General features: G+C 38.1%; 1 protein-coding gene across 18 annotated transcripts in view; it reads left to right on the top strand.

Annotated features, from left to right (window-relative positions):
- The window catches only part of LOC5577073 (supervillin), a 953,578-nt gene that overhangs the window by 648,523 nt on the left and 280,993 nt on the right, over nt 1–24,062 (top strand). For 16 of the 18 annotated variants that reach the window (XM_021840691.1, XM_021840690.1, XM_021840689.1 and 13 more), the window contains one exon: nt 7,798–8,558. The exons of the other annotated variants lie outside the window; for them this stretch is intronic. In XM_021840691.1, coding sequence (XP_021696383.1) covers nt 7,798–8,558 — 761 coding nt within the window. The remainder of the gene's footprint in view (nt 1–7,797; nt 8,559–24,062) is intronic. 18 annotated transcript variants of the gene reach the window in all.

Here is a 24,062-nt window from a genome sequence, read left to right as displayed (position 1 = left end):
TTGCTTTCCTCCACCAGTAAACTTTTTGAAAAGGTCATTTTGAACAGAATGATGGCCCACATCAACGAAAATTCATTTTTTGCCAATGAACAGTTCGGATTCCGCCATGGACTTTCGACCACTCATCAACTTTTACGTGTAACAAATTTGATCCGTTCCAACAAATTTGAAGGCTATTCTACATGTATTATGTTAAATATGAAAAAAAAAAATATTACGCCAACACTCGGAGTGTCCAACCAAGCATTGAATTTTGAAATAATACATAAATGCAATATTCATACCGTTTTCACGATAAAGCTATGTAATATTTTACTCATTGAAAGTAGAAGCATGAAACACTTGAATTTCATCACCAGCACGATCTAAATTGATAATAAGATATTCATTTAGGGATTTTTCCAAGAAACCCTACATGAATTCCTGAGTCGTTATCTCCATTGTTTTCAATTAATTCACGGATATTCCTATAGGAATTCGTCCAAACGTCCATCCAGGGGTTATTCGAGGAAAACTATTGAGAGCTCTTTCAGGAATATCTTAATAAATTCGTCAAGGGTTTCCTTATGAAGGTCGTTTAGAAACTCCATTTCGGCATCTCAGAGAGCCGAAGGAGGTGTTGGGTTGTGAAGGAAAATATGGGGTCGAGACGGACTTTGGTTTCAGGTTGGCCGAATGCGCTGCCAAATCGTTACCCGTTCTGTGGCGTAGTTGGTTAACGCGCCCAGTCTAGCGTATTGAGAGTCATAGGATCGAAGCCTATACAGTAAAAAATAATGAAGATTACACGTCATGTAAACATCATTTATGCGATGTAAACATGACGTCATGTAAATTTAAATCTTCAATCATGTAAAACTGTGTTATATGTCATGTAATCACAGAGGATTCTGCTGGATTACATGACATATAATTGAAGTTTACATGACATATCATGAAAATATCCATGATACTCCACGCTCCAATCATGTGCATTATATGTCTCAGAAATTTACACGTTTCGTTCGAACTGTGTACCAGAACGATTCTATTATTTTTCACAATTTTACATCACGATTTGTCCAAATTGACTTTTGTGTCCACGAACTTCAGGTAGTTTTGGCTCTGTTATGGTTTGTAACCGTATGAGCCTTTAGTTTTAAGTTTGATTTGTAACGTTTATTGAAAAGATAAAGAGGTTTTGTGCCTCTTTGAGAAAGATTTCCAATAAAAATCACTCAAAGGGGTTTTTCCCTCTTTCAAAATTTTAGTAAAAATAAATAATAATAATAATAATAACTTCAGGTAGTTTCATAAAGTATTTTATTTTATGAAATTCCTTAGAAGACACAACTTTTTGCTTTAGGGGAGAAGCACCGGTTTTGGCCAGCCCAAGAGAAAATATCTATTAAACATATTTGGGAAACTCTGAGCAATTCTCGCTGAAACCAAGCCGCCATCGGCACTCATCATTCCAATTCCATTCATGTCACTGATCGCTAGTTTTCGATAAAACTTAAGGGTGGTCCTTTCGGTTTCCTCAAATTGGTGGACCCCTCGTACGCCAGCTAGCTAAACTTCAAGTGACATGTCTCATATTTCCTTGCAACACATAGCAAACTTAGTGGCATCGTATAGAGAAAGAATATAGCTTTCATTTGAAGTTGCACAAATTTTGGCGGCCATCTTGAATTTGGCCGCCATCCTGAATTTTGTTAGAAAAATCGTTTTTTCACCATTAGCGCACCGCTTGTTTTGAATTCTGAGATCACCATCAGAAAGCTGTGGAAAAAAGTGCGTAAGATAGGCTACAGAAACTAGGTGAGCAATGGCAATGAAACCCTATGAAATGAACGATTTTATAAACCATGTTCTACGATTGACATATATGGCGAGTGCACACATCATTTTTCGTACAACAAAGAAACCAATCATTCAATCATTGGTGTTTTATTCGAGTCGAGTGAAGAATAAGAGTAATATTTTGAGTGATAAAATCTGGCGGCTTTAGTTTGTTAGTTTTAGTAGTTGAATGATTTTTACCATCTCAGCACTCATCATGTTGACTTATAAGGCCTCCGTAAAAAAAAACAATCAGATACTTTTTATTATCTTATCTCAGTTGATCAATTCTCGCGGAACATTACTAAAGGACCTATCTAACATTGAGAGGCTCTCTTTGTTTACTTTCTCTTTCATTAATAACTGAGTCACATTAACTTCTTCTGTTGCGTTTTTTGTATGAAACGCTAGTCAAGGAAATTGACTTTCGATCTATAGTGAAAAACTTCCCAAAATCTTTAGTATTCCACTGTTATAATCGAAAGAGAACGAGAGAGGAGAGAATCTCTCATTTGTACATAGGTCCTTTAGTAATGTTCCGCGAGAATTGATTGTTCACTTCTATCAATGGTTATAGACCAAATAAATGTAAGAATTAATGCTATTTTTCAACTCGAAGATATGCAGAACAATCATTCGGGTAGAAAATAAGCGTTAAAAAATCCTACTTGATAATTTGATTTTGAAGCTATTTAAGCTAAGGGGCTGGCTCTGTTCCAGTAGGAACGTTACGTCAGGAAAAAGAAGAACAAGAAGAAGAGTAAGTGTAACGATAGCATTCAATTGAACATGTTGAGTGCTAACAAGGTGAAAACTCATTCTATTATTTAAGACCAAAATGGCGTCAAAATCCAAGATGGCCGTCAGATTTTTGACTCAAAATAATACTTCTATTCTTCATCTGACTCGAATAATACACCAACGAATGCAAACTTGTTTCTTTGTTGTACAAAAAATAATGATGTTTGCATTGATTGCATTCGTCATATTCGTCATAATCGTAGAACATGTTTTAGAAAATCGTTCATTTCATAGGGTAAATACCATTGCTTACTTAGTTTCTGTATCCTATCTTACGCAATTTTCCTCAGCTTGCGGTTTTCTTGAAAGTTCACCAAGCACTTTGCATAAACACAAGATCTTTGAAATTTCGAAGCATTTAGGGTGAAATTTACATTATTTTTTTCATAAGAAATATCAAAAACAAAGTTTCTGCTCGTCGATATTAAATTTGATCTAAATTTAACAGATGCTAACTTAAGGATTTCGGAAGGGATTTTTTTTGTAAAAATATAACAAATTATCCGTCTATGCTCTAACAGAAATGTGAAATATGCTTCAGTGAAGTGAAATATGAATTGTAAATATTTAGCTTTGATAGAAAGCCCTAGTTGTGAAAATTGCGGAAGCGGAGTAAAACCGACCACTGTTGATGGGGTAAGACCGCCACCCCTTATTTATACCGAATAAAATGTCTAAACCATTTTAAAAGTTGTAACCACGTTGTACATTACTATTCAAGTACAGGGCTGTTAAGTATTATGGCCGACTTGCGACACTGACGAACCGAGTTTCCTCACTGTCACTAGACGAAGCTATATTTCACGTCGCAATGACGGGCTTTCACGAGAGCAATTTTAATGTTGTTTTGTTATTGAAATTTCTATCTCATTTTTTAGAATTACGGGAAGCAAATGTGTTTGATAAGTTAAGTAATTCCAGTGATATAAATAGCAATTATACCAGATAATGAACTAATAATTATCAAGTTTGCAATTTTGTCACAAGCCGTAGCGACGGAAGAATGAAAGAGAATTTGAAAATAAATCTCTGTCATTGTCTCGCCGTCCGATGACACTGAGGGAAGCATCTATGTAAAAGTCGCATGACACTCTCTATTTGTATTGACGCTTTCCAAGCTGTTCAAGTAAAATGAAATCGATTTTGTTAAAATTACAAGCCAAATTCGCATTTTTTTTTAATATGGGTATCTTAAGATTATGATAAGTATATGCCTAAGTTTTTTGAATTATCAATTCATAATAATGATTCAACATCCACGTTAATCAATGTAAAATTCATAAAATATTTTATTTTTAAGAATCACAGGGAATTAATATAAATTTTCGCAAAATTGTCTGCGAAAATCGTGGTGGTTGGTTTTACCCCGTCGCACAGTGCGTTGAATGTATGGAGATGCGGGACAAAAATCAAAACTGGAAGATCAAGCCATTTGAGCAACTTGGTATGGAAGGGAAAGTTGTTTCTGGTCAAAAGAGCTGCAATTTGCATAAATGACATATAATATACGCATAATCGCAGAACTGTCCCAAGCGCCAATTTCATTATTTTTCAAGAAAAACCTTGCAATTTGTACTTTTATTGCTCATCATGATGCAAGAAGTAATTTGCAAATACGTCTCTTCTCACTCGTAGCTGTAAAAGTGACCTATACGCCTTTATGCAAAAAAATCGATTTTTTTTTTAATTTTACGGTTTTGAATATAACGTTTGAATAAAATCTTGGAAACTACATTTATAATATAATATTTTAAGCATTAACTTGCTCTGGTGTAATGTCTGTTTGAGCCCAGACCACATAGCGTTGCGAGATTTTCGGATTTTTAACCACAAACAACTCATTTTCATACTTGTGCTGACTAAGGAGTATACCAATAAATAGTCAAAAATCTCGAAGAGTTGCAGGGAGTTGCAGCTGTATCTTTCAGATCTCTCAAAGGACACTCGAAGAAATATGTCTGTGAGTGATTTAGGGTGGAACTCGGTGGAACTTTTTTTGAATCGATAATCAAAGTTAAATGTTAGTATTTCATAAGTTTGATTTCGTAGCCAACTCATCGTGCCTATTACTCATATTCAAAGCTAAAATTGATGTCCTTATCCCATCTTTTAGATTTTGATTGAATACGTTGGTTTCAACACTCTCCGTGCTAGTTGAAAGGAATGCTGAAAACATGCGACAAAATTTAGTTTTTCTGCTACACCAACAACTGTCACTTTCGACGCTTGTTGTAGTAGTTTTAGTGCTATACAAAGCTTATAAATACTTGTTTCAATAACGAATGATATCTATAAACACTTGTGGATACTTATAATCGCCGGATAATATTACTTGAAATTTGATTTTTGTCTATGGAGCAACGCACTGTGCGTCGGTAAAAATAATCGTTATAGAAAATCGCTTTTTCAAGCTCAAAGAAATAAATATTTTTTTACAAACCCAACACCTGTGACATTTTTTTATCATGCCTAAAGCCTCAAAAAACGACATGCTGTGTCGAAAAAGGATTTATTGATTCTTGATTTTTCTGGCTATTATGACAAATGTCATTATGCGAGGTATACTCCTTTACAGTACAGTTCGAGAAATTCCTGGATGAAATCGTTAAGAAATCCTGAACGAGAACTTTGAGGATAACCCTAAACAATCCCTGGATGCATCTCTGGGGATTTCACTGGATGAATTTTGCAACTTATTCTAAACGGGAGATTCTACACTGAGGATACGTCGCCTAAGACCGTTCTTATGAGACACTTCTAAATAAAACTCTTTTAAAAGTAATTCGATTCTATTATTAATCATCATCGCCAAGAATGGACATCTTCCTTGGCTTCTAACAAGGAAGACTTTCGGTTAGTCGACAAACGTGTGAGTAAAACACGTGCTCTCTGATCTCGACGTTCATCACTCGATTCGATGTACAGTCAACTCTCCCTTACTCGATATTGAAGGACCATCGAGTAAGGGAAGTATCGAGTTACAGAACACAAAACCAATGCAACTGCGATCCAAGGAACCATCGAGTTAGCCATGAAAACCAACTTTTACTATGGTTCTCTAACTCGATATCGAGATACGGAATATCGAGTAAGGGAAAGCTAACTGTAGCATTTTTTTTTTATTTGAGCAAACATTTTTCATTAGACGTGTTATGAAAATTATTTCATTGTAACATCGTATGATAATCATTATTTTCTTTGTGACAAAAAAAAATCATACAGTCTCTCCCTTACACGATATTCGTTATTTCGATATTGAGTCAAAGAACCATAATATAAGCTGGTTTTTAGGTTTCTTGGATCACATTTGCACTGGTTTTCTGTTCTATAACTTGATGCATCTCTAACTCGATGGTCCCTCCAATAACGAGTTATGGAGAGCTGGCTGTAGTTCATTTGTGTGATTTTAGAAGTTGTAGTATCCCCAGTGTAGGGACTTTCCTTAGCCGAGTGGTTAGAGTTTGCGGCTACAAAGCACAGCCATGTTGAAGGTGTCTGGGTTCGATTCCCGGTTGGTCCAGGATCATTTCGTAATGGAAATTTCCTTGACTTCCGTGGGCATCATCGTACCTGCCACACGATATACGAATGCGAAAATGGCAAGTTTGGCAAAGTAAGCTCTCAGTTAATAACTGTGGAAGTGCTCATAAGAACACTAAGCTGAGAAAAAGGCTCTGTCCCAGTGAGGACGTAATGCCAAAAAGAAGAAGGAGAAAAAGAAGAAGAAGAAGGGAAGTTAATGTAGGAATTACTAAATAAATTCCTGGAGGACTGAGGACTTTTTTTTGGAAAATTACTGAAAGATTATTTTAAGGAATACTTGATGGAGTCTTTTAGGTAATTTCAGTGCTTATTCTTAGGAATATTCCAGTATGAATTCTTGAAGGTATCTACATAGAAGCATTCAAACATAATTGTTTTGGGAATTCCTTAGATAGTCCGGAAACAATGAGCTCCTGAAGAAATTCTTAGTGTCTAGTAAAAATTGCGGGAGCAAACACCTAAATAAATTTCTAACCAAATTTATGGAGAAAATCATATAGTTAACTCTCCATAACTCGATATTGAAGGGACCATCGAGTTAGGGAGGTATCGAGTTATAAAACACAAAACTAGTGCAAATGCGATTCAAGGGACCATCAAGGTAGCCATGAAAATCAACTTTTACTATGGGTTTCTAACTCGATATCGAGATACGAAATATCGAGCAAGGGAGAGATGACTTTATGAGGAATAATACTTGTTGTAGTTGCATGTGGACTTTCTTTTTGGTCTCTTTTTTCAGACCATAGTTCTCGAATGTTCCTATTTTAAAAACTTCCAGACGCTACCAGCCCTGAATAATCTCTGAAAAACTGAAAGTTGATCTACTAATCTTGTGATCAACTCAATGCAAAGTTCGTGCCAAGAATACTTGCATCTAGCGACCGCGATCATCCATCTCCAGTTTCCTCACCATTTGGCTCATTAATTTTCTCTCTTTCAAATAGTATCAACTCCGAATTCTCTTCCCCCGTAAGCATCACCGTGATATACACTCATCTATCACGGTCCCAAACGATTATCGATTGGCTCGAATTTGTCTTTTCGAGAAGAACGTGCGGTGCTTCAAATGCGCAAGCGCGAACCAAATCTCAGTAGAAGCTCTAAGCGTGCAGAGCATTGGATTCTCGCTGAATTTTCCGCAAACGGGGAAAAGTCAGTGTCAGAGGCGCGCGCAGTTTCCGTCGTGATTTCCACTCGTTTGCTTCACGTGTCACTCAGGTGAACTTTGCTCGGGAGGATAAAGATTCTATCGCGCGTCTTGTATTTTGGAGTATTCCTCGTATCATTTGACTGATACTGATGCTACGTGAAATTTGAAGAATTCTTATTTCGAGTGTGAAATTTAAGTTTAATGATCATGTCCTAAAGGTGCCCTCTATTGTTACATTCGAAAAAAAGGTGAAATGATTGTTTGAGTATGAGATAAATGTGAAAAGATCAATGGCAAAAATTTTCTCGAGGGGATGAGACTCTCGTTTTCGTTCGTACTGATATAATACGCGCAGGCTAAAAATAGCATCCGTGCGGCGCGAATAGCCATCTCAACAGCTGTCTGTTGGCTAGAAGAGGGTTTTAATTTATGATTTTCTTGTCTCGAACAAACAAAAAATATCAAACAACCTTCCACAGTGTACAACAGCAGCAACAAGTTGATCACCGATCGGTTGAAAATCCGGAAGAATCGATCTCGGGAGAAGAATCTAGCAGTTTGGTGCAAGCCGAAGAAGAAGCCGTGATTTGTGATAGTGTAGAACCCCTCTGTCGGCGTGGTTCTTTGGAGTCCTTGATCTGTAAGGAGAAACTCCACTCGGAGGACAAGAGTTTGGAACTCCTGTCGCCGACCTTCCCTCACACAGAATCCAACTCGCATTCGTTCAGCGGTGAGTTCAACCTTGCTTCGCTCAGCTCGGACAGTGGAATACAGTTTGGCCGCGGGACGGAAGAAACGTCCGGAGCTGACTATGTGTCCTCAGTGAAAACCAGTGACAGTGACAAGTCCCCATCGAAGAAAACCATCGACGACGACCTGAACGAACTCGACGAGGAGGAAGACGACGTCGTCGGCGGTGAAGAACATCTGCAGATAATCGAAGAGACTGAAGGACAGAAGCGCCTTTTGCTGAGTCCATCCAGTGCTGCTGCTGCGGCAGTTGCCCAAAATCGAAGACGTTCCGGTTCGTCCAGTTGTTCTAGTTCTAGTGATTTGAGTGATCGAGAAGTGGAACGAATGTACGCGGCAACAACGGTGAGTGGTTCCCAGCCGGATGACGATCAATCGTCCGGGCTACGTCGGTCCAATAGCGTACGGGCGCGGGCCAATATGTTCCAACAGATGGAAAGCCGGATGAAGGAGAACGAGAATCCGGCGGCACTTCCGCGAGGCAGACGAGGTAAGTGCGATAACCATTTATTTTCCGTATTGAATGCTTCCATTTAGTTTTTGAGAGATACAGTAACCACCAACATAAAGTGCCCACATGCTTGTAATCACGCAAATTTGCGTAAACCGTGAGTTCAAACGGGAAATTCTTTTGTTAATATATGATATCTGTGGTAGGTACACACCAAAAAGTTCTTATTTTTGAATAAAATTTTGATTTTTACATAGAATCAAATGTGTCCAAAAAAGTTATATCAAATAAGTGCCCACCTGGCATTTCCATCATTTAACATTATTTAACTCTTACTTGTCCAAAGTTTTCGTCGAAAACATGCTCTTAAAGCTATTTAACACTTTTGGGAAACGTTTGGATGTGATTTGTGATAGTGTAGAGGAATTATCGGTCTAAAGATGTTCAGTATGTGCTGTTATTTAGCGTAAATATATTTTAACAAGTGAGCGCTTTATTTTGGTGGTGACTGTAAAACGTCCCCCTCTCGAAACCTATCTCACGTAAAGAGGAGACGCATGGTCGTTGATGTTTTTTGTTTTTCAATTGCGCTCTCGATGCAAAAGAGGAAAAGTGCGGTTTATTTTTAAAACAGTAATCTCCCAAAAGGAAAACTCTTTTTTTGCCGCCTAGAAGCTTCACTTCTATGGCGGGCGGGACGAGTGATTACAACTGGTAAAGAGTCTGGTAAGCGTTGTGCCGAGTGCGTTTGTGTTTGCTGAGGCGGTTTTGCTTGCTTTTGAATGGTGGGGAGGCGTCATCCCCCCGAGAGTCAGGACCTGGCGTGGACATTGAAAAGTGTGTCGTGATACTCCACCCGATGCTGTGCTGTAAATACTTTATTGTATATACAAAAGTGGGGGGACATTTTCCTAGTTTGCTTTTTGAACGACGCTGCCTACGAGAGGGCAATCAGTCAACCAAGAAGAAGTACTATATCTCTCATGGGGAAACTGTCCCAGCAGGAAGTTTTCGCGAGTGTCATGATTTTCGAAGGCAAGTCACATGTAGGTAATCAATCACGGTGTCATCGTTTGACACACTTTTTGAGTAGGTAAATATTGGGTGTAGGTGGGAAAGCAATCACGGGAAATGCCCTGAAGACTGAAATAACTGGACGCAGATTGAAAAAATTGAATCACTTGAAAAATATAACTTCTTCGATCAATTCAGGAAGTAGTTTTGCACAGTATGATTCTGTAATGATGAAAATTTTGTAAAAAAATACAAATACTGCTCAAATTGAAAAAAAAAAAATCTCAGATGTTCGAAAGACAATTACCAAATACAATTGGATATATGTATTTTTTTAAAAAATTTCTCTTAAAGACATGCAAAACTTCCTTCCAGAAACGTGCGAAACTTCTTCGTAACAAATTGAAAACTGTTCTCAGCTTCCTTCCATACGCCTGGCTTCAAAAACTTTAATTGAGCAGTCTTTTATGTTTATTTTTTCAAACACAACATTCTAAATCCATTCGAAAATTCAGTTTAACTGTTCGGTAAGCTCCTATAAAAATGGTTGAGAGCCGACCTTCCAGGAGCTCGAAAAATTACCTTCATGAAACTTGCGATACATTCTTGCTGAAGCTTGCTAAGCCTACTTACAGAAGCTATCCAAGCTTCTTCCTCACAGTAGCTTGTGAATCATATTTATTTCGAGAAACATGCGAAGCTCTAAAAGTTTGCAAATCTATTTCCAAGTAGCTTGAAAAGCAAGGATTCCTCTCAGAAGTTTGCGATGTTTTTTTTTTTTTTTTCAGAAATTTGGAATGTTTCTTCCAGAAAATTATAAACAATCCTTACAGAAGCTTAAGAAGCTTATTCCCAAAGCTTGCAAATCTTCATTTCAGAAGCTTGTAATTTTCATTTCTGAAGCTTGTGAAAGAAGCATGTCAACTTTCCTTCCAGAAAATTGAGGATCTTCCTTTCAAAAACTTGCGAAAAGATGCGTAGCTTACGATGCTTATTTCTAAGAGCTTGTGAAACATTCTTCCAGAAGACATGGAATTTTTATTGCAGGCACATTTCTTCCAAATGCTTTCTCTCGGAAGCTTATTGATAAGTGTCCTTTCAAAGGCTTGTACAGCTTCATTCCCTTAGCTTGCATGGTTTCCTTCCCTACGAGCTTTTTTCCTAGAAGCTTCAAAAGTTTACTACCGTGGCATACGCTTCTCACATCCTGGAGTCATCTTTCAAAAGCTTTTAAAGATTCTGTCCACTATTCCATCTGCCTTCGAAGTTTTATTCCAAACGCTTGTGAAGCTTTCATCTAGAAGCTTGCTAAACTTCTTTATCGAAAGATGCGAAGCGTTCTTTTAGAAGTTTTCAACACTTATTTCTAGAAACTTGCAAATCTGCCTTTCATAAATTTGAGAAGCTTTCTTCCAAGCGTTTGTGAACCTTGCTTCCAGAAACTTGCAAAGTTTGTTTTTGAAACTTAGCTATCTTTCAGAAGCTTGCGAAATTTCCTTCGAGGAGCATCCGAAGCTTCTTTCCAGAAGCTTGAAAAATTTGTTCAAACAAGATAGAAAGCTTTCTTCCAAAAGAATACGAAGTAATCTTCTAAAATAACGTGCAGCTTGCTCCTTAAATAATATGAAACATTTTTCAAACAGCTTGGTAAGCTTCGTTCAAAAAGCTTATTTTTGCGAAGATTTATTTCAGACGCTTTGAGAAGACTCCTTTTTGAAACTTTCGAAGCTTTGTTCCAAACGCTTGCGAGGTATCCTTCCAGATGTCTGTGAGGTTTTCGTGGTGAAACTTGTGACATGTTCTTTTAAATCCATAGAAAGCTTTCTTTCAGAAATTGCGAAGTTTTTTTTTTCCAGAGGCATGTAAAACTTTCTTGCAGATACTTTCGAAACTTCCGTCCAGAAGCTCGTGAAGCATCGTTCCAGTGGTTATAAACTTTCTTTTTGACAAAGTGTCTGTCCAAAAGCTTGTGAAGATCTTTTGAACTAATTTTGGTCTTTTTCGTAAGCTTTCAGCAAGTAAAAGCTAATTTTTAGATATATAAAGCTACTTATGAGAACTTGGAAAATTTTTTTCTCAGAGATTTGTCAGCTATCTTTCAAAAAATTTGAAACCTTCTAGAAGCATATAACATTTTTTTGAAGAATTTCGAAAAGTTCTAAACTATGTTTACAGAGGTTTTCTATCTTCTCTCTTTCAACTTTCTAAAAGCTTGTCAAGCTTTTCTTCCGATGTTTGTAAAACTACTCTTTAAAAGCATACGAGATTTTCCTCTGGAAGCTTGAAAAGCCTATCTCTAGCCACTTTCAAAGTTTCCCTCTAAAAACTTGTAAAACTTCTCTCAAGAAGCTTTCTCAGCTACTCTTTAGACACTTGTAAAGCTTTTTATTTGTGACTGGCAAAAATTATCTCTAGAAGTTTAAAACTCTTCTCTTTTTATAGGCTTTCTGTTTTCTTTTTTCTTGTTGCTTGCAAAGCTTCTCTTTGTAAGATTGTAAAACTTCTCCCAGACAAAATTTCTCTCTAGCAAGTTTTCTTCCGAAGTTGAATGAAATTTCCTTCCAGGAGATTGAGATTTTTTTCCTACATACAATATGCTTTCCTTCAGGAAATCTTTTCTCTGAAAGCTCACAGTGCTTTTAGACAGATGCTTTCAAAATTTCTCTCTAGCAGCTTGCAAGATTTATCTATTGAAACAACCAAGGCTTTTCTGCAGAACAAGGTAATGCATCTCTTTAGAAGCTTACCAATTTACTTTCTAGAAGTTTGAAAAGCTCTCTTGAAACTCATAAGGTTTTTATCTAAAAGCCTTATGCATAGCTTCGCTTTAGAAGCCTGAAAAGCTTCTCCTTATAAAGTTACAAGGGTTCTCTTAAGAAGTTTGGAAAACTTTGGAACTCTTGGAAACCTTACTCTACAGGTTTGGTAGACTTTTCGTTGAAATCTTGGAAAGCTTACGTTTAGAAACTTGAAAAGCTTTCCTGTAGACTTATTTTATAAAGAATTCAAATCTGCGTTTTAATTATTATTATTATTATTATTATTTTTTTTTTTTTTTTTTTTATATAAAGACACCCACACGTTAATGCTTCCAGTGGGCATTTTGCCCTATGAAGGAAGCACCACACTAGACAACGGACTAGCATGCAACGCCCAATGGTACAGTCGGAGAACATTTCTCACGAAAAGTTTTCCGGCCTGCAGCGGGAATCGAACCCACACTCCTTAGCACGATGCGGCTAAATGCCTGGTGACACTAACCGCACGGATATGAAGCCCACCATTTCTTCCAGAGACTTGCGAAACTTCCTTTCAGAAGCTTGTGAAGCTTCGTTCGTTTCCAGAGGTTATGAATTTTCTTTTTTGCCATGCTTGTGGAGTCTTTTTGAATTAATTTTGTTTCTTTTAATAAGAAGATTTTAAAGTTTTCAGATAGTAGATAGCAATTGTCAGATGCTTAAAAGCTGCATGTAAAACTTTTTCTCTGAGATTTTCCAGCTTTTTTTAAATTAAAAAAAAAAAACCTTTTATCTAGAAACTTATAACAATTATTACAATCAACAATTTCGGAAGTTTTTATATGAGCTTAGAATACTTATGTCTAGAAGCGTGTAATACTTCTTTGTACTAGTATGGAGAGCATATCTATAAAACCATGAAAAGCTGCTCTCTAACAGTTCAGAAGCCTTACAGATGTTTTGTAGAAGATTAAAAAGCTTCCTTCTTCCCAGACTTCTATTTAGAGGCATGGAAAGCTTTTTTTGTAGTTTGATGAAGAGCATATCTATAAAACCATGAAAATTTGCTCTCAAACAGCTGCTTCTATTTAGAGTCATTAACCCTCTCTTTCCCACGAATTTGATCGACTATTTCTTTACGAAAAAAGCGTTTTTATCAAAAGTACTTGAACAAACAATGTTGCAAATGATCTTAATTTTTCGAATTCGGTAAAAAAGTATTTGGTTGTTTTTCAATAGTAAATTGATTGTTTACCAATAGTTTTATTATTGAAACAGTCAGTTTACTTTTGGATTAATCTGATGAGTATATAAAAATATTCTAGTAACTATTACTAAGTAATCATCCAATTCGGTTTGTCTCCGGTTCGTCGAAAACTAGTGGAGCTCTGGAGCTACCATGGGAAAGAGAGGGTTAAGGTGAAGATGAATCGAAGCCAAAGTTCAAATTTTCAAGAGCACGGATCTGAAGAACCAAACACCCGTTTGAGTTGAAAACCTAATCGATTGGTCACCACCAGTGACCAATCGATTAAGTTTTCAGCTTGAACGGATGTTTGATTCTCCAGATCCTTAAAAGCTTGTCTCTAGCAGCTCGCAACTTCTCTCTAGCAGCTCGCAACTTCTCTCTAGCAGCTCGCAACTAAAGAAGTAATTCGCAGAGCTTTTCCTAAAGAACCCTACAAAGGTTTACTTTGATAGTTTCCAAAACTGTTATCTGGATGCATGGACAGCAGCTTAATAGTTTGTATTCAGAAGTTTGCAGAGGTTTATTTAAAGTTTGCTTTTTTTCTCTAGCAACTTGAAAGTGTCTCTCTAGAAGCTTGTTTTTCTTCAGAAGCCTGTACAACTTCTCTTTACAAGCATGCGAGATTCTCCTCTAGAAACTTGCAAAGCTTATCTCTATTCACTTGCAAAGCTGCTATCTAACAACGTGCAAAAATTCTCTCGAGAAGCTTACTGTCTTGACACTCGGATAGCTTTTTACTTGTAAGCTGGCAAATCTTCATTCTAGAAGTCTGAAAATCCTCTCTTTATAAGCTTTCTTCTTTCTAGAAGCTTTCAAAGCTTTTGTCTGGAACTTTTCAAAACTTCTGTCGTTGTGTGTTGGGGTCATGCACAAATTATGTCACGCTCCAAGGGGGGGGGGGGGTCAAGCCAAGCGTGACAAGCAGTGCTGGGAATGGTAATAGTAGTAGGCTTGAATTTCGAGAAAATCACATGGCTCTCTCACTACAGTAGCTAAAAATTTGTGAATCTCATCAAGTAGCCTATTTTTGGCGCGTGAATTTTCTAAATCTGTTGTGTCATAGGCTGTAAATGCGGGAAATGCAGCGGGAAATAGAACATTTTTCTACAGTAATTTTGGGTTGCCCTTAGCAACGGATGTTTTGCAATTTTCAAGGCTTTTGCCTACAGCAGCGATGAGCGTGAGTTTCACTGGCTTCGCTGACTGTGATTTGCTTTGCTTGGCTACTGTAGAGTGAATTTCAGGATTTTTCCCAACCCTGGTGACAAGCCTTACAAAATCTTACAAAATCTATGACTCATACAAAAAATGTGACATAATTAGTGTACCATCCCTATCTTGTAATGCTTGTCTTTGGCAGATTGTAAAGCTTCTCCCAGACAAAATTTCTCTCAAGAAATTAAATTATAGAAAATTAAATTTCAGAGGTTTGAGAGCTTTGTTTGTGTACTCCCAATGCCTCTCTTCAGAAGCTGGAAACGCTTCTCGCTAGGAGTTTGAAAATCTTTTCTCTGAAAGCTTGTAACCTTACACATGACCGTCACTGTTGTGTCGCGTGAGTACCTATGGAACTCAAGGTCTACCACAATGAATGAGAGCAAAAATTATCTTACCATGTTCAAAACCTCATCACACTCACAACAGAACAACACAACACATCTTCCGATCAGCGATAATCGACCATAGTTGATCATGATCTCCGTCTCCTCTGGACTTCAACACCACTGACTGATCTGTGTAGAGGTAAGGGAGAGCACAGCATCCGAGCCCGATTCTTGTTTGGCTATCACCACACAGCCAACAGATAACCGAACTGTTGTCTAGCTACGCTCATATATGGTCTTGAACCGCAGTGTCTCGATCAGTAGCCAGTTAATCCCAAAGCAGGCAAGTCCTAGGCATAATTACTATTGCGCCTGACTGGCATTTTTGTGATTTGTAGTGAGTATTAAGTGCATCTGTGGTGTGGTGAGAAAATTTAGAAGTGCGGGCTGGAAAGGTAAAATTCGTCGATGAAGTTCTGCAGGTGATATACAAGAAGTGCTTGTTTTCTACAGCCGCCTAAATGCCCAGAACACCCAAGTTAACTGCATGTCGATGCATGCCATGATGGAGTAGTTCGTATACGTTGTTTTGAGATCGGTAAGCGTGGAAGAAATTAGTTCTACGGCATATCCCAAATTGTGCTTCTAAGCCGAAACTTATGTGCTCCCTTCTTCAACTACCTCTATTCAGGCCTTTCTTTTCAACCCCTAAATCGATGGCGGTGGAGACCATCAGCATGGCTCAGTGCTTGGGCATCCCAGACGGCCATAGTGGGCTTTGTCGCGGAGTGGTTGCTGTCCTACCGGCAATACGGTTTGTCCGGACAAGCTCCTGATTCTGCGGTCGCCGAGGGATACACAGAACACTGACGCCCATTTCACCTAGGTTTAAGTACACACCCTAACCGTAAGTAATAAAACCATCACTAATTTTACTATGTTAAATTTATGCTTTGATTTTGCCATGGAATGACTCGTAATGATTTCAGCGGGTTTCCCTGTATTCGAACCCGGTAGTAAGGTTGATTGGTTCATGGGTTTAGGAACCAATGTCTCCGCTTCTCCTTTCTACCATCTTTGTCTCCGTCTCATGCGACCTTTCCCCTGGGGAGGCGACAAATGGCGCCCAACGTAAATGTAACTGTACAGTGGATTACCCTCTTGACGAAGTTTTTCAATTATGGAGTCATTCGCTTATAACAAAGCAGGTTTTGAATTTTCATGTGCAATGGTGGATGGCTTTTGTAAATACCTTTAGAATAATTTTCTTTGAATTAAACCTTTTGAACTTGTGTTGAGTTTCTTAAAAGGAATTAATAAATAAATTTGAATTTTGCCTTGCATTTTTGGAGTTTTGGCAAGGAGTTGTAAATATGTAAATAGATAATTAGTATTAATGAATAGAATTAGTATATTGAATTGAATTTAGTGGAGAATTTATAAGTACTTTTTCCCATTTTTATTTACGTTTCATTGAATTTCCATACATTTTTCCATATTTTAACACAGTTTCAGTTTTTAGGATAATGAAGAGATTGGCCGATCTCAAAAGTAATCGTTTTGTCGTTAATTGAATTAAAGTGAAATTAAAGTGAAAGGACACTAATGGCGCATAGCATAGGAAATGAAGATATCGCGGATAATTTAGTCGATTTTGATAGTGAAACTAGTCCGGTGATGAATATAAATAAAATGAGTCAGCGGCAAGTTCGTAGACTCACAATCTCTCCCACATTTCAGGACAGATTAAACGAGGTTTATGAGAAAAAAGCGAAGCAAACTGCGGATTCGGTTGTGGAAAATCAACGGGATAAACGCGAGCGCGAGAAAAATCCGGATAATGAGAGGCAAATTGTTCCTCCCCCGCCGCCACCGGAAATGCAGCGTGAAAAAGTTACGCGCGGTGAAAATTTAAATAGCATTCGCGAACCAATAATAGCAGGTGACAAGTACACGGGTACTAAGAAGAAGACTTCGTCGGTAGTTCAAGAACAAAATGGTGCTCCTGATTTAGATTTGAATTTCAATCCTGAAGTGATTTTAGTTGAAGACCAGAAGGATTCGGTTGAATTTCTTCCACCGGGTTTCAACATTACTTCTCAGTTTTCAAATCCAGCTTTTTCGAACAATCCCCTATTTTTCAACCTTCCAAATAGAAGCTCACAAAACAGAAAATCGCTTCCGGTTTCTCAATGGCCGATCAAGTACGCAGGTAATGACAATGGAATCGGTTTGAATCTTTTCCTTCGAAGAGTTGAATTCTTTGCACAATCTGAAAAGATGTCAAAAGAAGAATTGTTTGAATCAGCCCATTTTCTTTTAGTAGGGCCTGCTCAAGACTGGTTTGTTGCGAAATGGCCGATTTTACGCAACAAGAACTGGGATTATTTTATCCAAGCCTTGAGACACCAGTTTTTGCCAAGCAACATTGACCACTACATCAAAGTGCGTTCATTTTCAATGTTTCAGGCGAAAGCAGAATTATTTTCGAACTTTTTGGTTCGCATGGAACAGTTCTTTTTGTGCAGAACCACTCCAATGTCTGAAGAAGACAAATTCGACATAATGTGGCACACGATGAGGCCCATCTACCGAGACCGATTGGCCTTAGTGGACGTGAAAGATATACACACTCTTGAACAACTTTGCACTAGAATTGATAACAATAATGAATCAATCATGAATAAGTTTGTTCTCTCATTCGAAAATCAAAAAATTAATGAAATCAATTTTAATAGCAATCCTAGAACTAATCTTCATTCCATTGTCGGACCACAATCGAACAATAGTAATCAAACCAATCAACAACGAGTTCAACAACATAATCAAAATAATAGTAGAAATAACCAAAGCAACTCAAATCAAAATTTCAACCCGCAAGGCAATAGACCAAGGAACAATTCTAATTATAACAATAATCAAATTATTCAGCAAGAATACCAACCAGATTGTGGATGGAGGGAGTTGTCGTTGGATAATATTCTGAGGCACTATAAAGTTCCAGATCGCAGAATTTGTTTTAATTGTAGAAAATTTGGTCATCATTTCACTAAATGTTTCTCAAGGCGCAATGTATTTTGCTGCATATGTGGACTCCCGGAATTTCATTACGAGGAATGTCCATTCTGTGAGGCAAAAAACCAGAGAAGGGGAGATTAAAGGAGGTGGTTTCCCCAACCTCAGAAATTCCTCCAGATTTGAGTCGTAACCCTCAAATCATAAGTGCATTTCAACAAATCGTTTCAGAATTCCAGGATACAGATTGTACCATTGAGAAACACGAAACTGATGATATAACAAATTATGTTGGTTATTTTCATCAAATTGAAACAGTTTTTGTTAATTTAAATAACGATGCAAGATATTTTTTGAAATTTAGTGTTTTAGGATTGCAGCTGCATGGATTATTGGATAGTGGGAGTAATGTGTCATTAGTTGGAGAACACTTTGGAAATTTAACCAACTTTTTACAAATTCAAGATCTGAACAAAAACGTTAAAATCTCAACTGCCAGTGGTGAACCAATGCAGATCAAAGGATTTGTTCACGTTCCATTTACAATCAAGCAAACCACTAGAATTTTACCTTGTTTAGTTGTGCCTGAACTTGGTGCTCGATGCATTCTAGGGATGGACTTTTTCAAATTATTTAATATTAAGCTTACTTTCGAAGATGTTGAAGTGTTTGGTACGTTGGCTAACTATAATGTGGAATTAAACAATGAAATTCAGCCAGCCTCTCATCTCCTTGATGCAGAAGAGACTGAATTACTAGAATCCGTTAAAAGTACTTTCAAAATATCAGAGCCTGGCACTCTAGAAGCTTGCAATGTTATGAAGCATAGCATTGAACTTACAGATAATAATGCCATTCATTTGAATCCTCATCCATGGTCGCCCACGATTCAAAAGAAAGTCAATGAAGAAATAAATCGATTATTGGACTTAGACATAATTGAACCCTCAAACTCAAATTGGGCCTTGCAAGTTGTACCAGTTACCAAAGAAAATGGTGATATGAGGCTTTGTTTAGATGCTCGCAAGTTAAATGCTAAAACTGTTAGAGACGCATATCCTTTGGCAAGTTCCATGAGAATCTTGAACAACTTAGGCAAAAATCGCTACTTTTCGGTGCTGGACTTGAAAGAATCGTTTCTTCAGGTAAAGCTTGCCGAAGACTCCAAGAAATATACAAGCTTTAAAATAATTGGCAGGGGTCTTTTTCAATACAAAAGACTTCCCTTTGGTTTAATCAACAGCAGTGCTACCATGTCTCGTATCCTTGACAGAGTTTTGAAAGAAGGGCTCTACGAACCTTTCATATTTTCCTATCTTGATGATATTATAATTGCAACCAGAACATTCAAGGATCACATAAAATATCTAAAAATTGTCGCTGATTGCTTACGAGAAGCTAACCTCTCTGTGAATTTGGCTAAGTGTAAATTCTGCCTGAAAAGAATAAAATATTTAGGTTTTATTCTTTCAGAGAATGGCTACCAGCCGAACCCTGAAAGAGTTACTGCGATCTCCAAGTTTGCTCGACCGCAAACTCCAAAGGAGATTCGCAGATTCTTAGGGATGGCGGGATACTACCGCAACTTCATCCCGAATTTTAGCGGTATATCAGCCCCTATCTCTGACTTGTTAAAAGGCAAGCCCAAGAAGATTAGGTGGAATGATAAAGCAGAACAGGCATTTATCAAACTAAAAGAATGTTTGATATCGGAACCGGTCTTAGTCAACCCAGACTGGGCAAAAGAATTTACTATTCAAACCGATGCCAGTGATGTGGCAATAGCTGGCATACTGACGCAGGAGTTGGATGGTAAAGAGCACATTATTGCCTATTTTTCACGGAAGCTGAGCTCTTGTGAAAAGAAGTATGGGCCCACCGACAAGGAAGGTTTAGCTGCACTCGAAGCAATCGAGCATTTCAGAAGTTATGTGGAGGGTGCACACTTTACGCTGGTAACGGACTGCTCTGCAGTGACGTTCATCTGCAATTCGAAGTGGCGTCCTAGTTCACGATTGTCACGATGGTCAGTTAAATTACAAGAATTCGACATGACCATCAAGCATAGAAAGGGGCGGGACAATGTAGTTTGCGATGCCCTTAGTCGTGCTGTTTGTGCCATCTTTGATGACTCGACTTCAAAATGGTACAATGAGTTGAAAAGTAAAGTGAGCAACACACCAGAAAAATACCAGAATTTTAAAATTGAAAATGGCGACTTGTACAAGTTTGTCACTTCCAGATCTTCTCTTGACATGGGCAGACTGGAATGGAAAGTGGTTGTGCCACCTGACAAAATGACACAACTAGTGGATGAGGAACATGCCAAACTAATGCATCTTGGAGCAGATAAAACCCTTGAGCGAATAAAATTAAAATATTATTGGCCTAAGATGAAATCTGATGTCAAAAGGATTTTATCTAAGTGTGGCATTTGTAAGCAATCTAAGCATTCGACGATTGCTACTGTTCCTCCAATGGGGGAGCAAAAGGATGCTACGCGTCCATTTCAAATGATTGCTATGGATTATATTAGTGGTTTTGTGCGTAGTAAGTCTGGAAATAGTGATTTGTTAGTTTGTCTGGATGTGTTCACTAAATATGTTCGTCTGTTCCCTGTTAAAAAGATTAGTGTTGAAAGTTTGACTCGGTTGATTAAGTGTGATTGGTTTTTGAAATTTGGGGCTCCACAAGTGTTAATTTCAGATAACGCTGTAACGTTTTTAGCTAATAAGTTTCAAGATTTGTTGTCTAAGTTTCATGTTCATCATTTTAAAAATAGCAGGAGACATTGTCAAAACAATCCTGTTGAGCGAGTAAACAGAGTCATTCTGGCGTGTATTCGAACATATTGCCAAAATGATCACCGTATTTGGGACTCTCGGATCCCTGAAATAGAATTCGCGATCAATAATACCAAACATTCATCGACGGGATTCACACCTTTTTTCCTGGTGCATGGCTATGAGTCGATAGTTGATGGAAGGGACCATCTCCAGGATAGGTACACTTCTGATCCATCATCAGATCAATTCATCCAACGCAGGACTGAAGTTATGGGCACCGTGTATGAAGAAGTAGTTAAAAACAATAAAAAACAGTTTGAAAAGTATAAAAAGAACTATGACAGCAAGCACAAAGGTCTGCCACCCACTTTTACCATTGGTCAAAAAGTTTACAAGAAGAATTTCAAAATTTCAAGTGCTGTTGATCACTATTCAGCCAAACTTGGCCCCGTTTATGTCCCTTGTAAAATTATAGCTAGAAGAGGAGCAACATCATATGAGCTAGAAGATGAGGAAGGAAGGAATTTAGGTGTGTTTGCGGCACAAGATTTGATTCCTGAATAGATTGTATGAGAATAAGTTCGAGAAGTATGTCTTACTGAAATTAGTATGTTAGTTCGTGTAATGTCCGAGAAATTGTTGAATAGTTTGTATAAATGAAATCGCGTGCGTTTGAATAATTGAGATACATTGGTAGAGGATGCTCGAGGAATTGGTGATCACCGAGAGTTTGCGTAGTTTAAGCATAAAAAGTTCGTGTATGTGTAGAAGTTTGAATTGAAAGAATATTTGCGTAGAATAAACCGAGAGTTCGCGTAGCCTAAGCATAGAAAGTTCGTATTTGAGAGTTTGAGTCAATAAGATATTTGCGTAAGCGTAAACGAGATTTCGCGTAGATTTAAGATAGTGTTTGAGGAATGTTAATTTGAGTTGATCTGTTATTTGCGTAAATGTTACTGAGAGTATATGTTTGAGTGAAACTCAATTAGATTGTATGACCGTGTTTGAATTTGTTGTGTTATAATGTATTGATAGGGAAAATGTGTGGATAGTTATAATCAATGAATGTTAGAGTTGCTTGCACGATTTGTATTCTTAATAATTTTCTTTGCCCAATGTTTGAAGCTCCTCAGCTAAGCCAGAACCACCTTCAGTTATCTGTGCAAAACAAAATTAATTGGAATGTAATCAAACTCTATGTACACACAGCAGTTCATCGCGAATGATCGTTGATCTGTTCTTGGACCAAGTAAGTCCCTGTTCTTAAAGGACAAGTTGAGCTGAAATCGAGCCAGTAAAAATAAGCATATCTATATACAGCATATATATCTAGTAAACAAGCATCCTTTCACATATGAGAGTTGAAAATTTTGCCCAGACAAGAATGATCTTCGTGTTGGAAAACAGATAAAACTTGACGACACCTTACACTACTTTACTATGTCGATATTTGTCGATCGTATGAGTGGATTTGCTCATGGTAAGAAAAGACCACTGCTATACAATGATTCAATCCTTGTATTGCAGTCTGGTGTGGGGGTATTGTAACCTTACACATGACCGTCACTGTTGTGTCGCGTGAGTACCTATGGAACTCAAGGTCTACCACAATGAATGAGAGCAAAAATTATCTTATCATGTTCAAAACCTCATCACACTCACAACAGAACAACACAACACATCTTCCGATCAGCGATAATCGACCATAGTTGATCATGATCTCCGTCTCCTCTGGACTTCAACACCACTGACTGATCTGTGTAGAGGTAAGGGAGAGCACAGCATCCGAGCCCGATTCTTGTTTGGCTATCACCACACAGCCAACAGATAACCGAACTGTTGTCTAGCTACGCTCATATATGGTCTTGAACCGCAGTGTCTCGATCAGTAGCCAGTTAATCCCAAAGCAGGCAAGTCCTAGGCATAATTACTATTGCGCCTGACTGGCATTTTTGTGATTTGTAGTGAGTATTAAGTGCATCTGTGGTGTGGTGAGAAAATTTAGAAGTGCGGGCTGGAAAGGTAAAATTCGTCGATGAAGTTCTGCAGGTGATATACAAGAAGTGCTTGTTTTCTACAGCCGCCTAAATGCCCAGAACACCCAAGTTAACTGCATGTCGATGCATGCCATGATGGAGTAGTTCGTATACGTTGTTTTGAGATCGGTAAGCGTGGAAGAAATTAGTTCTACGGCATATCCCAAATTGTGCTTCTAAGCCGAAACTTATGTGCTCCCTTCTTCAACTACCTCTATTCAGGCCTTTCTTTTCAACCCCTAAATCGATGGCGGTGGAGACCATCAGCATGGCTCAGTGCTTGGGCATCCCAGACGGCCATAGTGGGCTTTGTCGCGGAGTGGTTGCTGTCCTACCGGCAATACGGTTTGTCCGGACAAGCTCCTGATTCTGCGGTCGCCGAGGGATACACAGAACACTGACGCCCATTTCACCTAGGTTTAAGTACACACCCTAACCGTAAGTAATAAAACCATCACTAATTTTACTATGTTAAATTTATGCTTTGATTTTGCCATGGAATGACTCGTAATGATTTCAGCGGGTTTCCCTGTATTCGAACCCGGTAGTAAGGTTGATTGGTTCATGGGTTTAGGAACCAATGTCTCCGCTTCTCCTTTCTACCATCTTTGTCTCCGTCTCATGCGACCTTTCCCCTGGGGAGGTGACAAGCTTTCCTCTTGAAGTTTCCAAAGCTTATTTCTAAATGTTTGCCAAACTTCGCTCTAGAAGCCTGTAAAGCTTCAGAAGTTTGGAAAACTGTGGAAGGCTTGGAAACCTTACCCTACAGGTTTGGTCGGCTTTTCGATAAAAATTTGGAAAGCTTTCAAGTAGGCTTATTTTGAAGAAGTTTCAGATCTTCATTTAACTCCCAAGAATTTTTTGTATAAAGCATATTATAATATTAGCAGATTAGCAGAAGCTTTATTGAGGCATAGAAGCATTAGAGGTTTTTTTTTTTAAGATGGTAGAGCTTTTTTCAACTTCTCTGAGCATTCCGCTTATGAGCATGTATGCTTGCTAGCTTTGTGGGCTTCGAAGCCGTACGGTTAGTGTTAACAAGCATTTAGCAGCTTCGAGTCAAAAAGTTTGGGCTCGCTTCCTGCTTCAGTCCGGAAAACTTTTCGTAAGGAACGTATTTCAGCTGTGCCATATGGCGTTGCATACTAGTCAGTTATCTAA

This window comes from Aedes aegypti, chromosome 2, assembly GCF_002204515.2.
Source record: "Aedes aegypti strain LVP_AGWG chromosome 2, AaegL5.0 Primary Assembly, whole genome shotgun sequence".
Lineage (NCBI taxonomy): Eukaryota > Metazoa > Arthropoda > Insecta > Diptera > Culicidae > Aedes > Aedes aegypti.
Note: the sequence above shows the minus strand (reverse complement) of the source record. Positions and strands in the feature narration are given on the sequence as shown.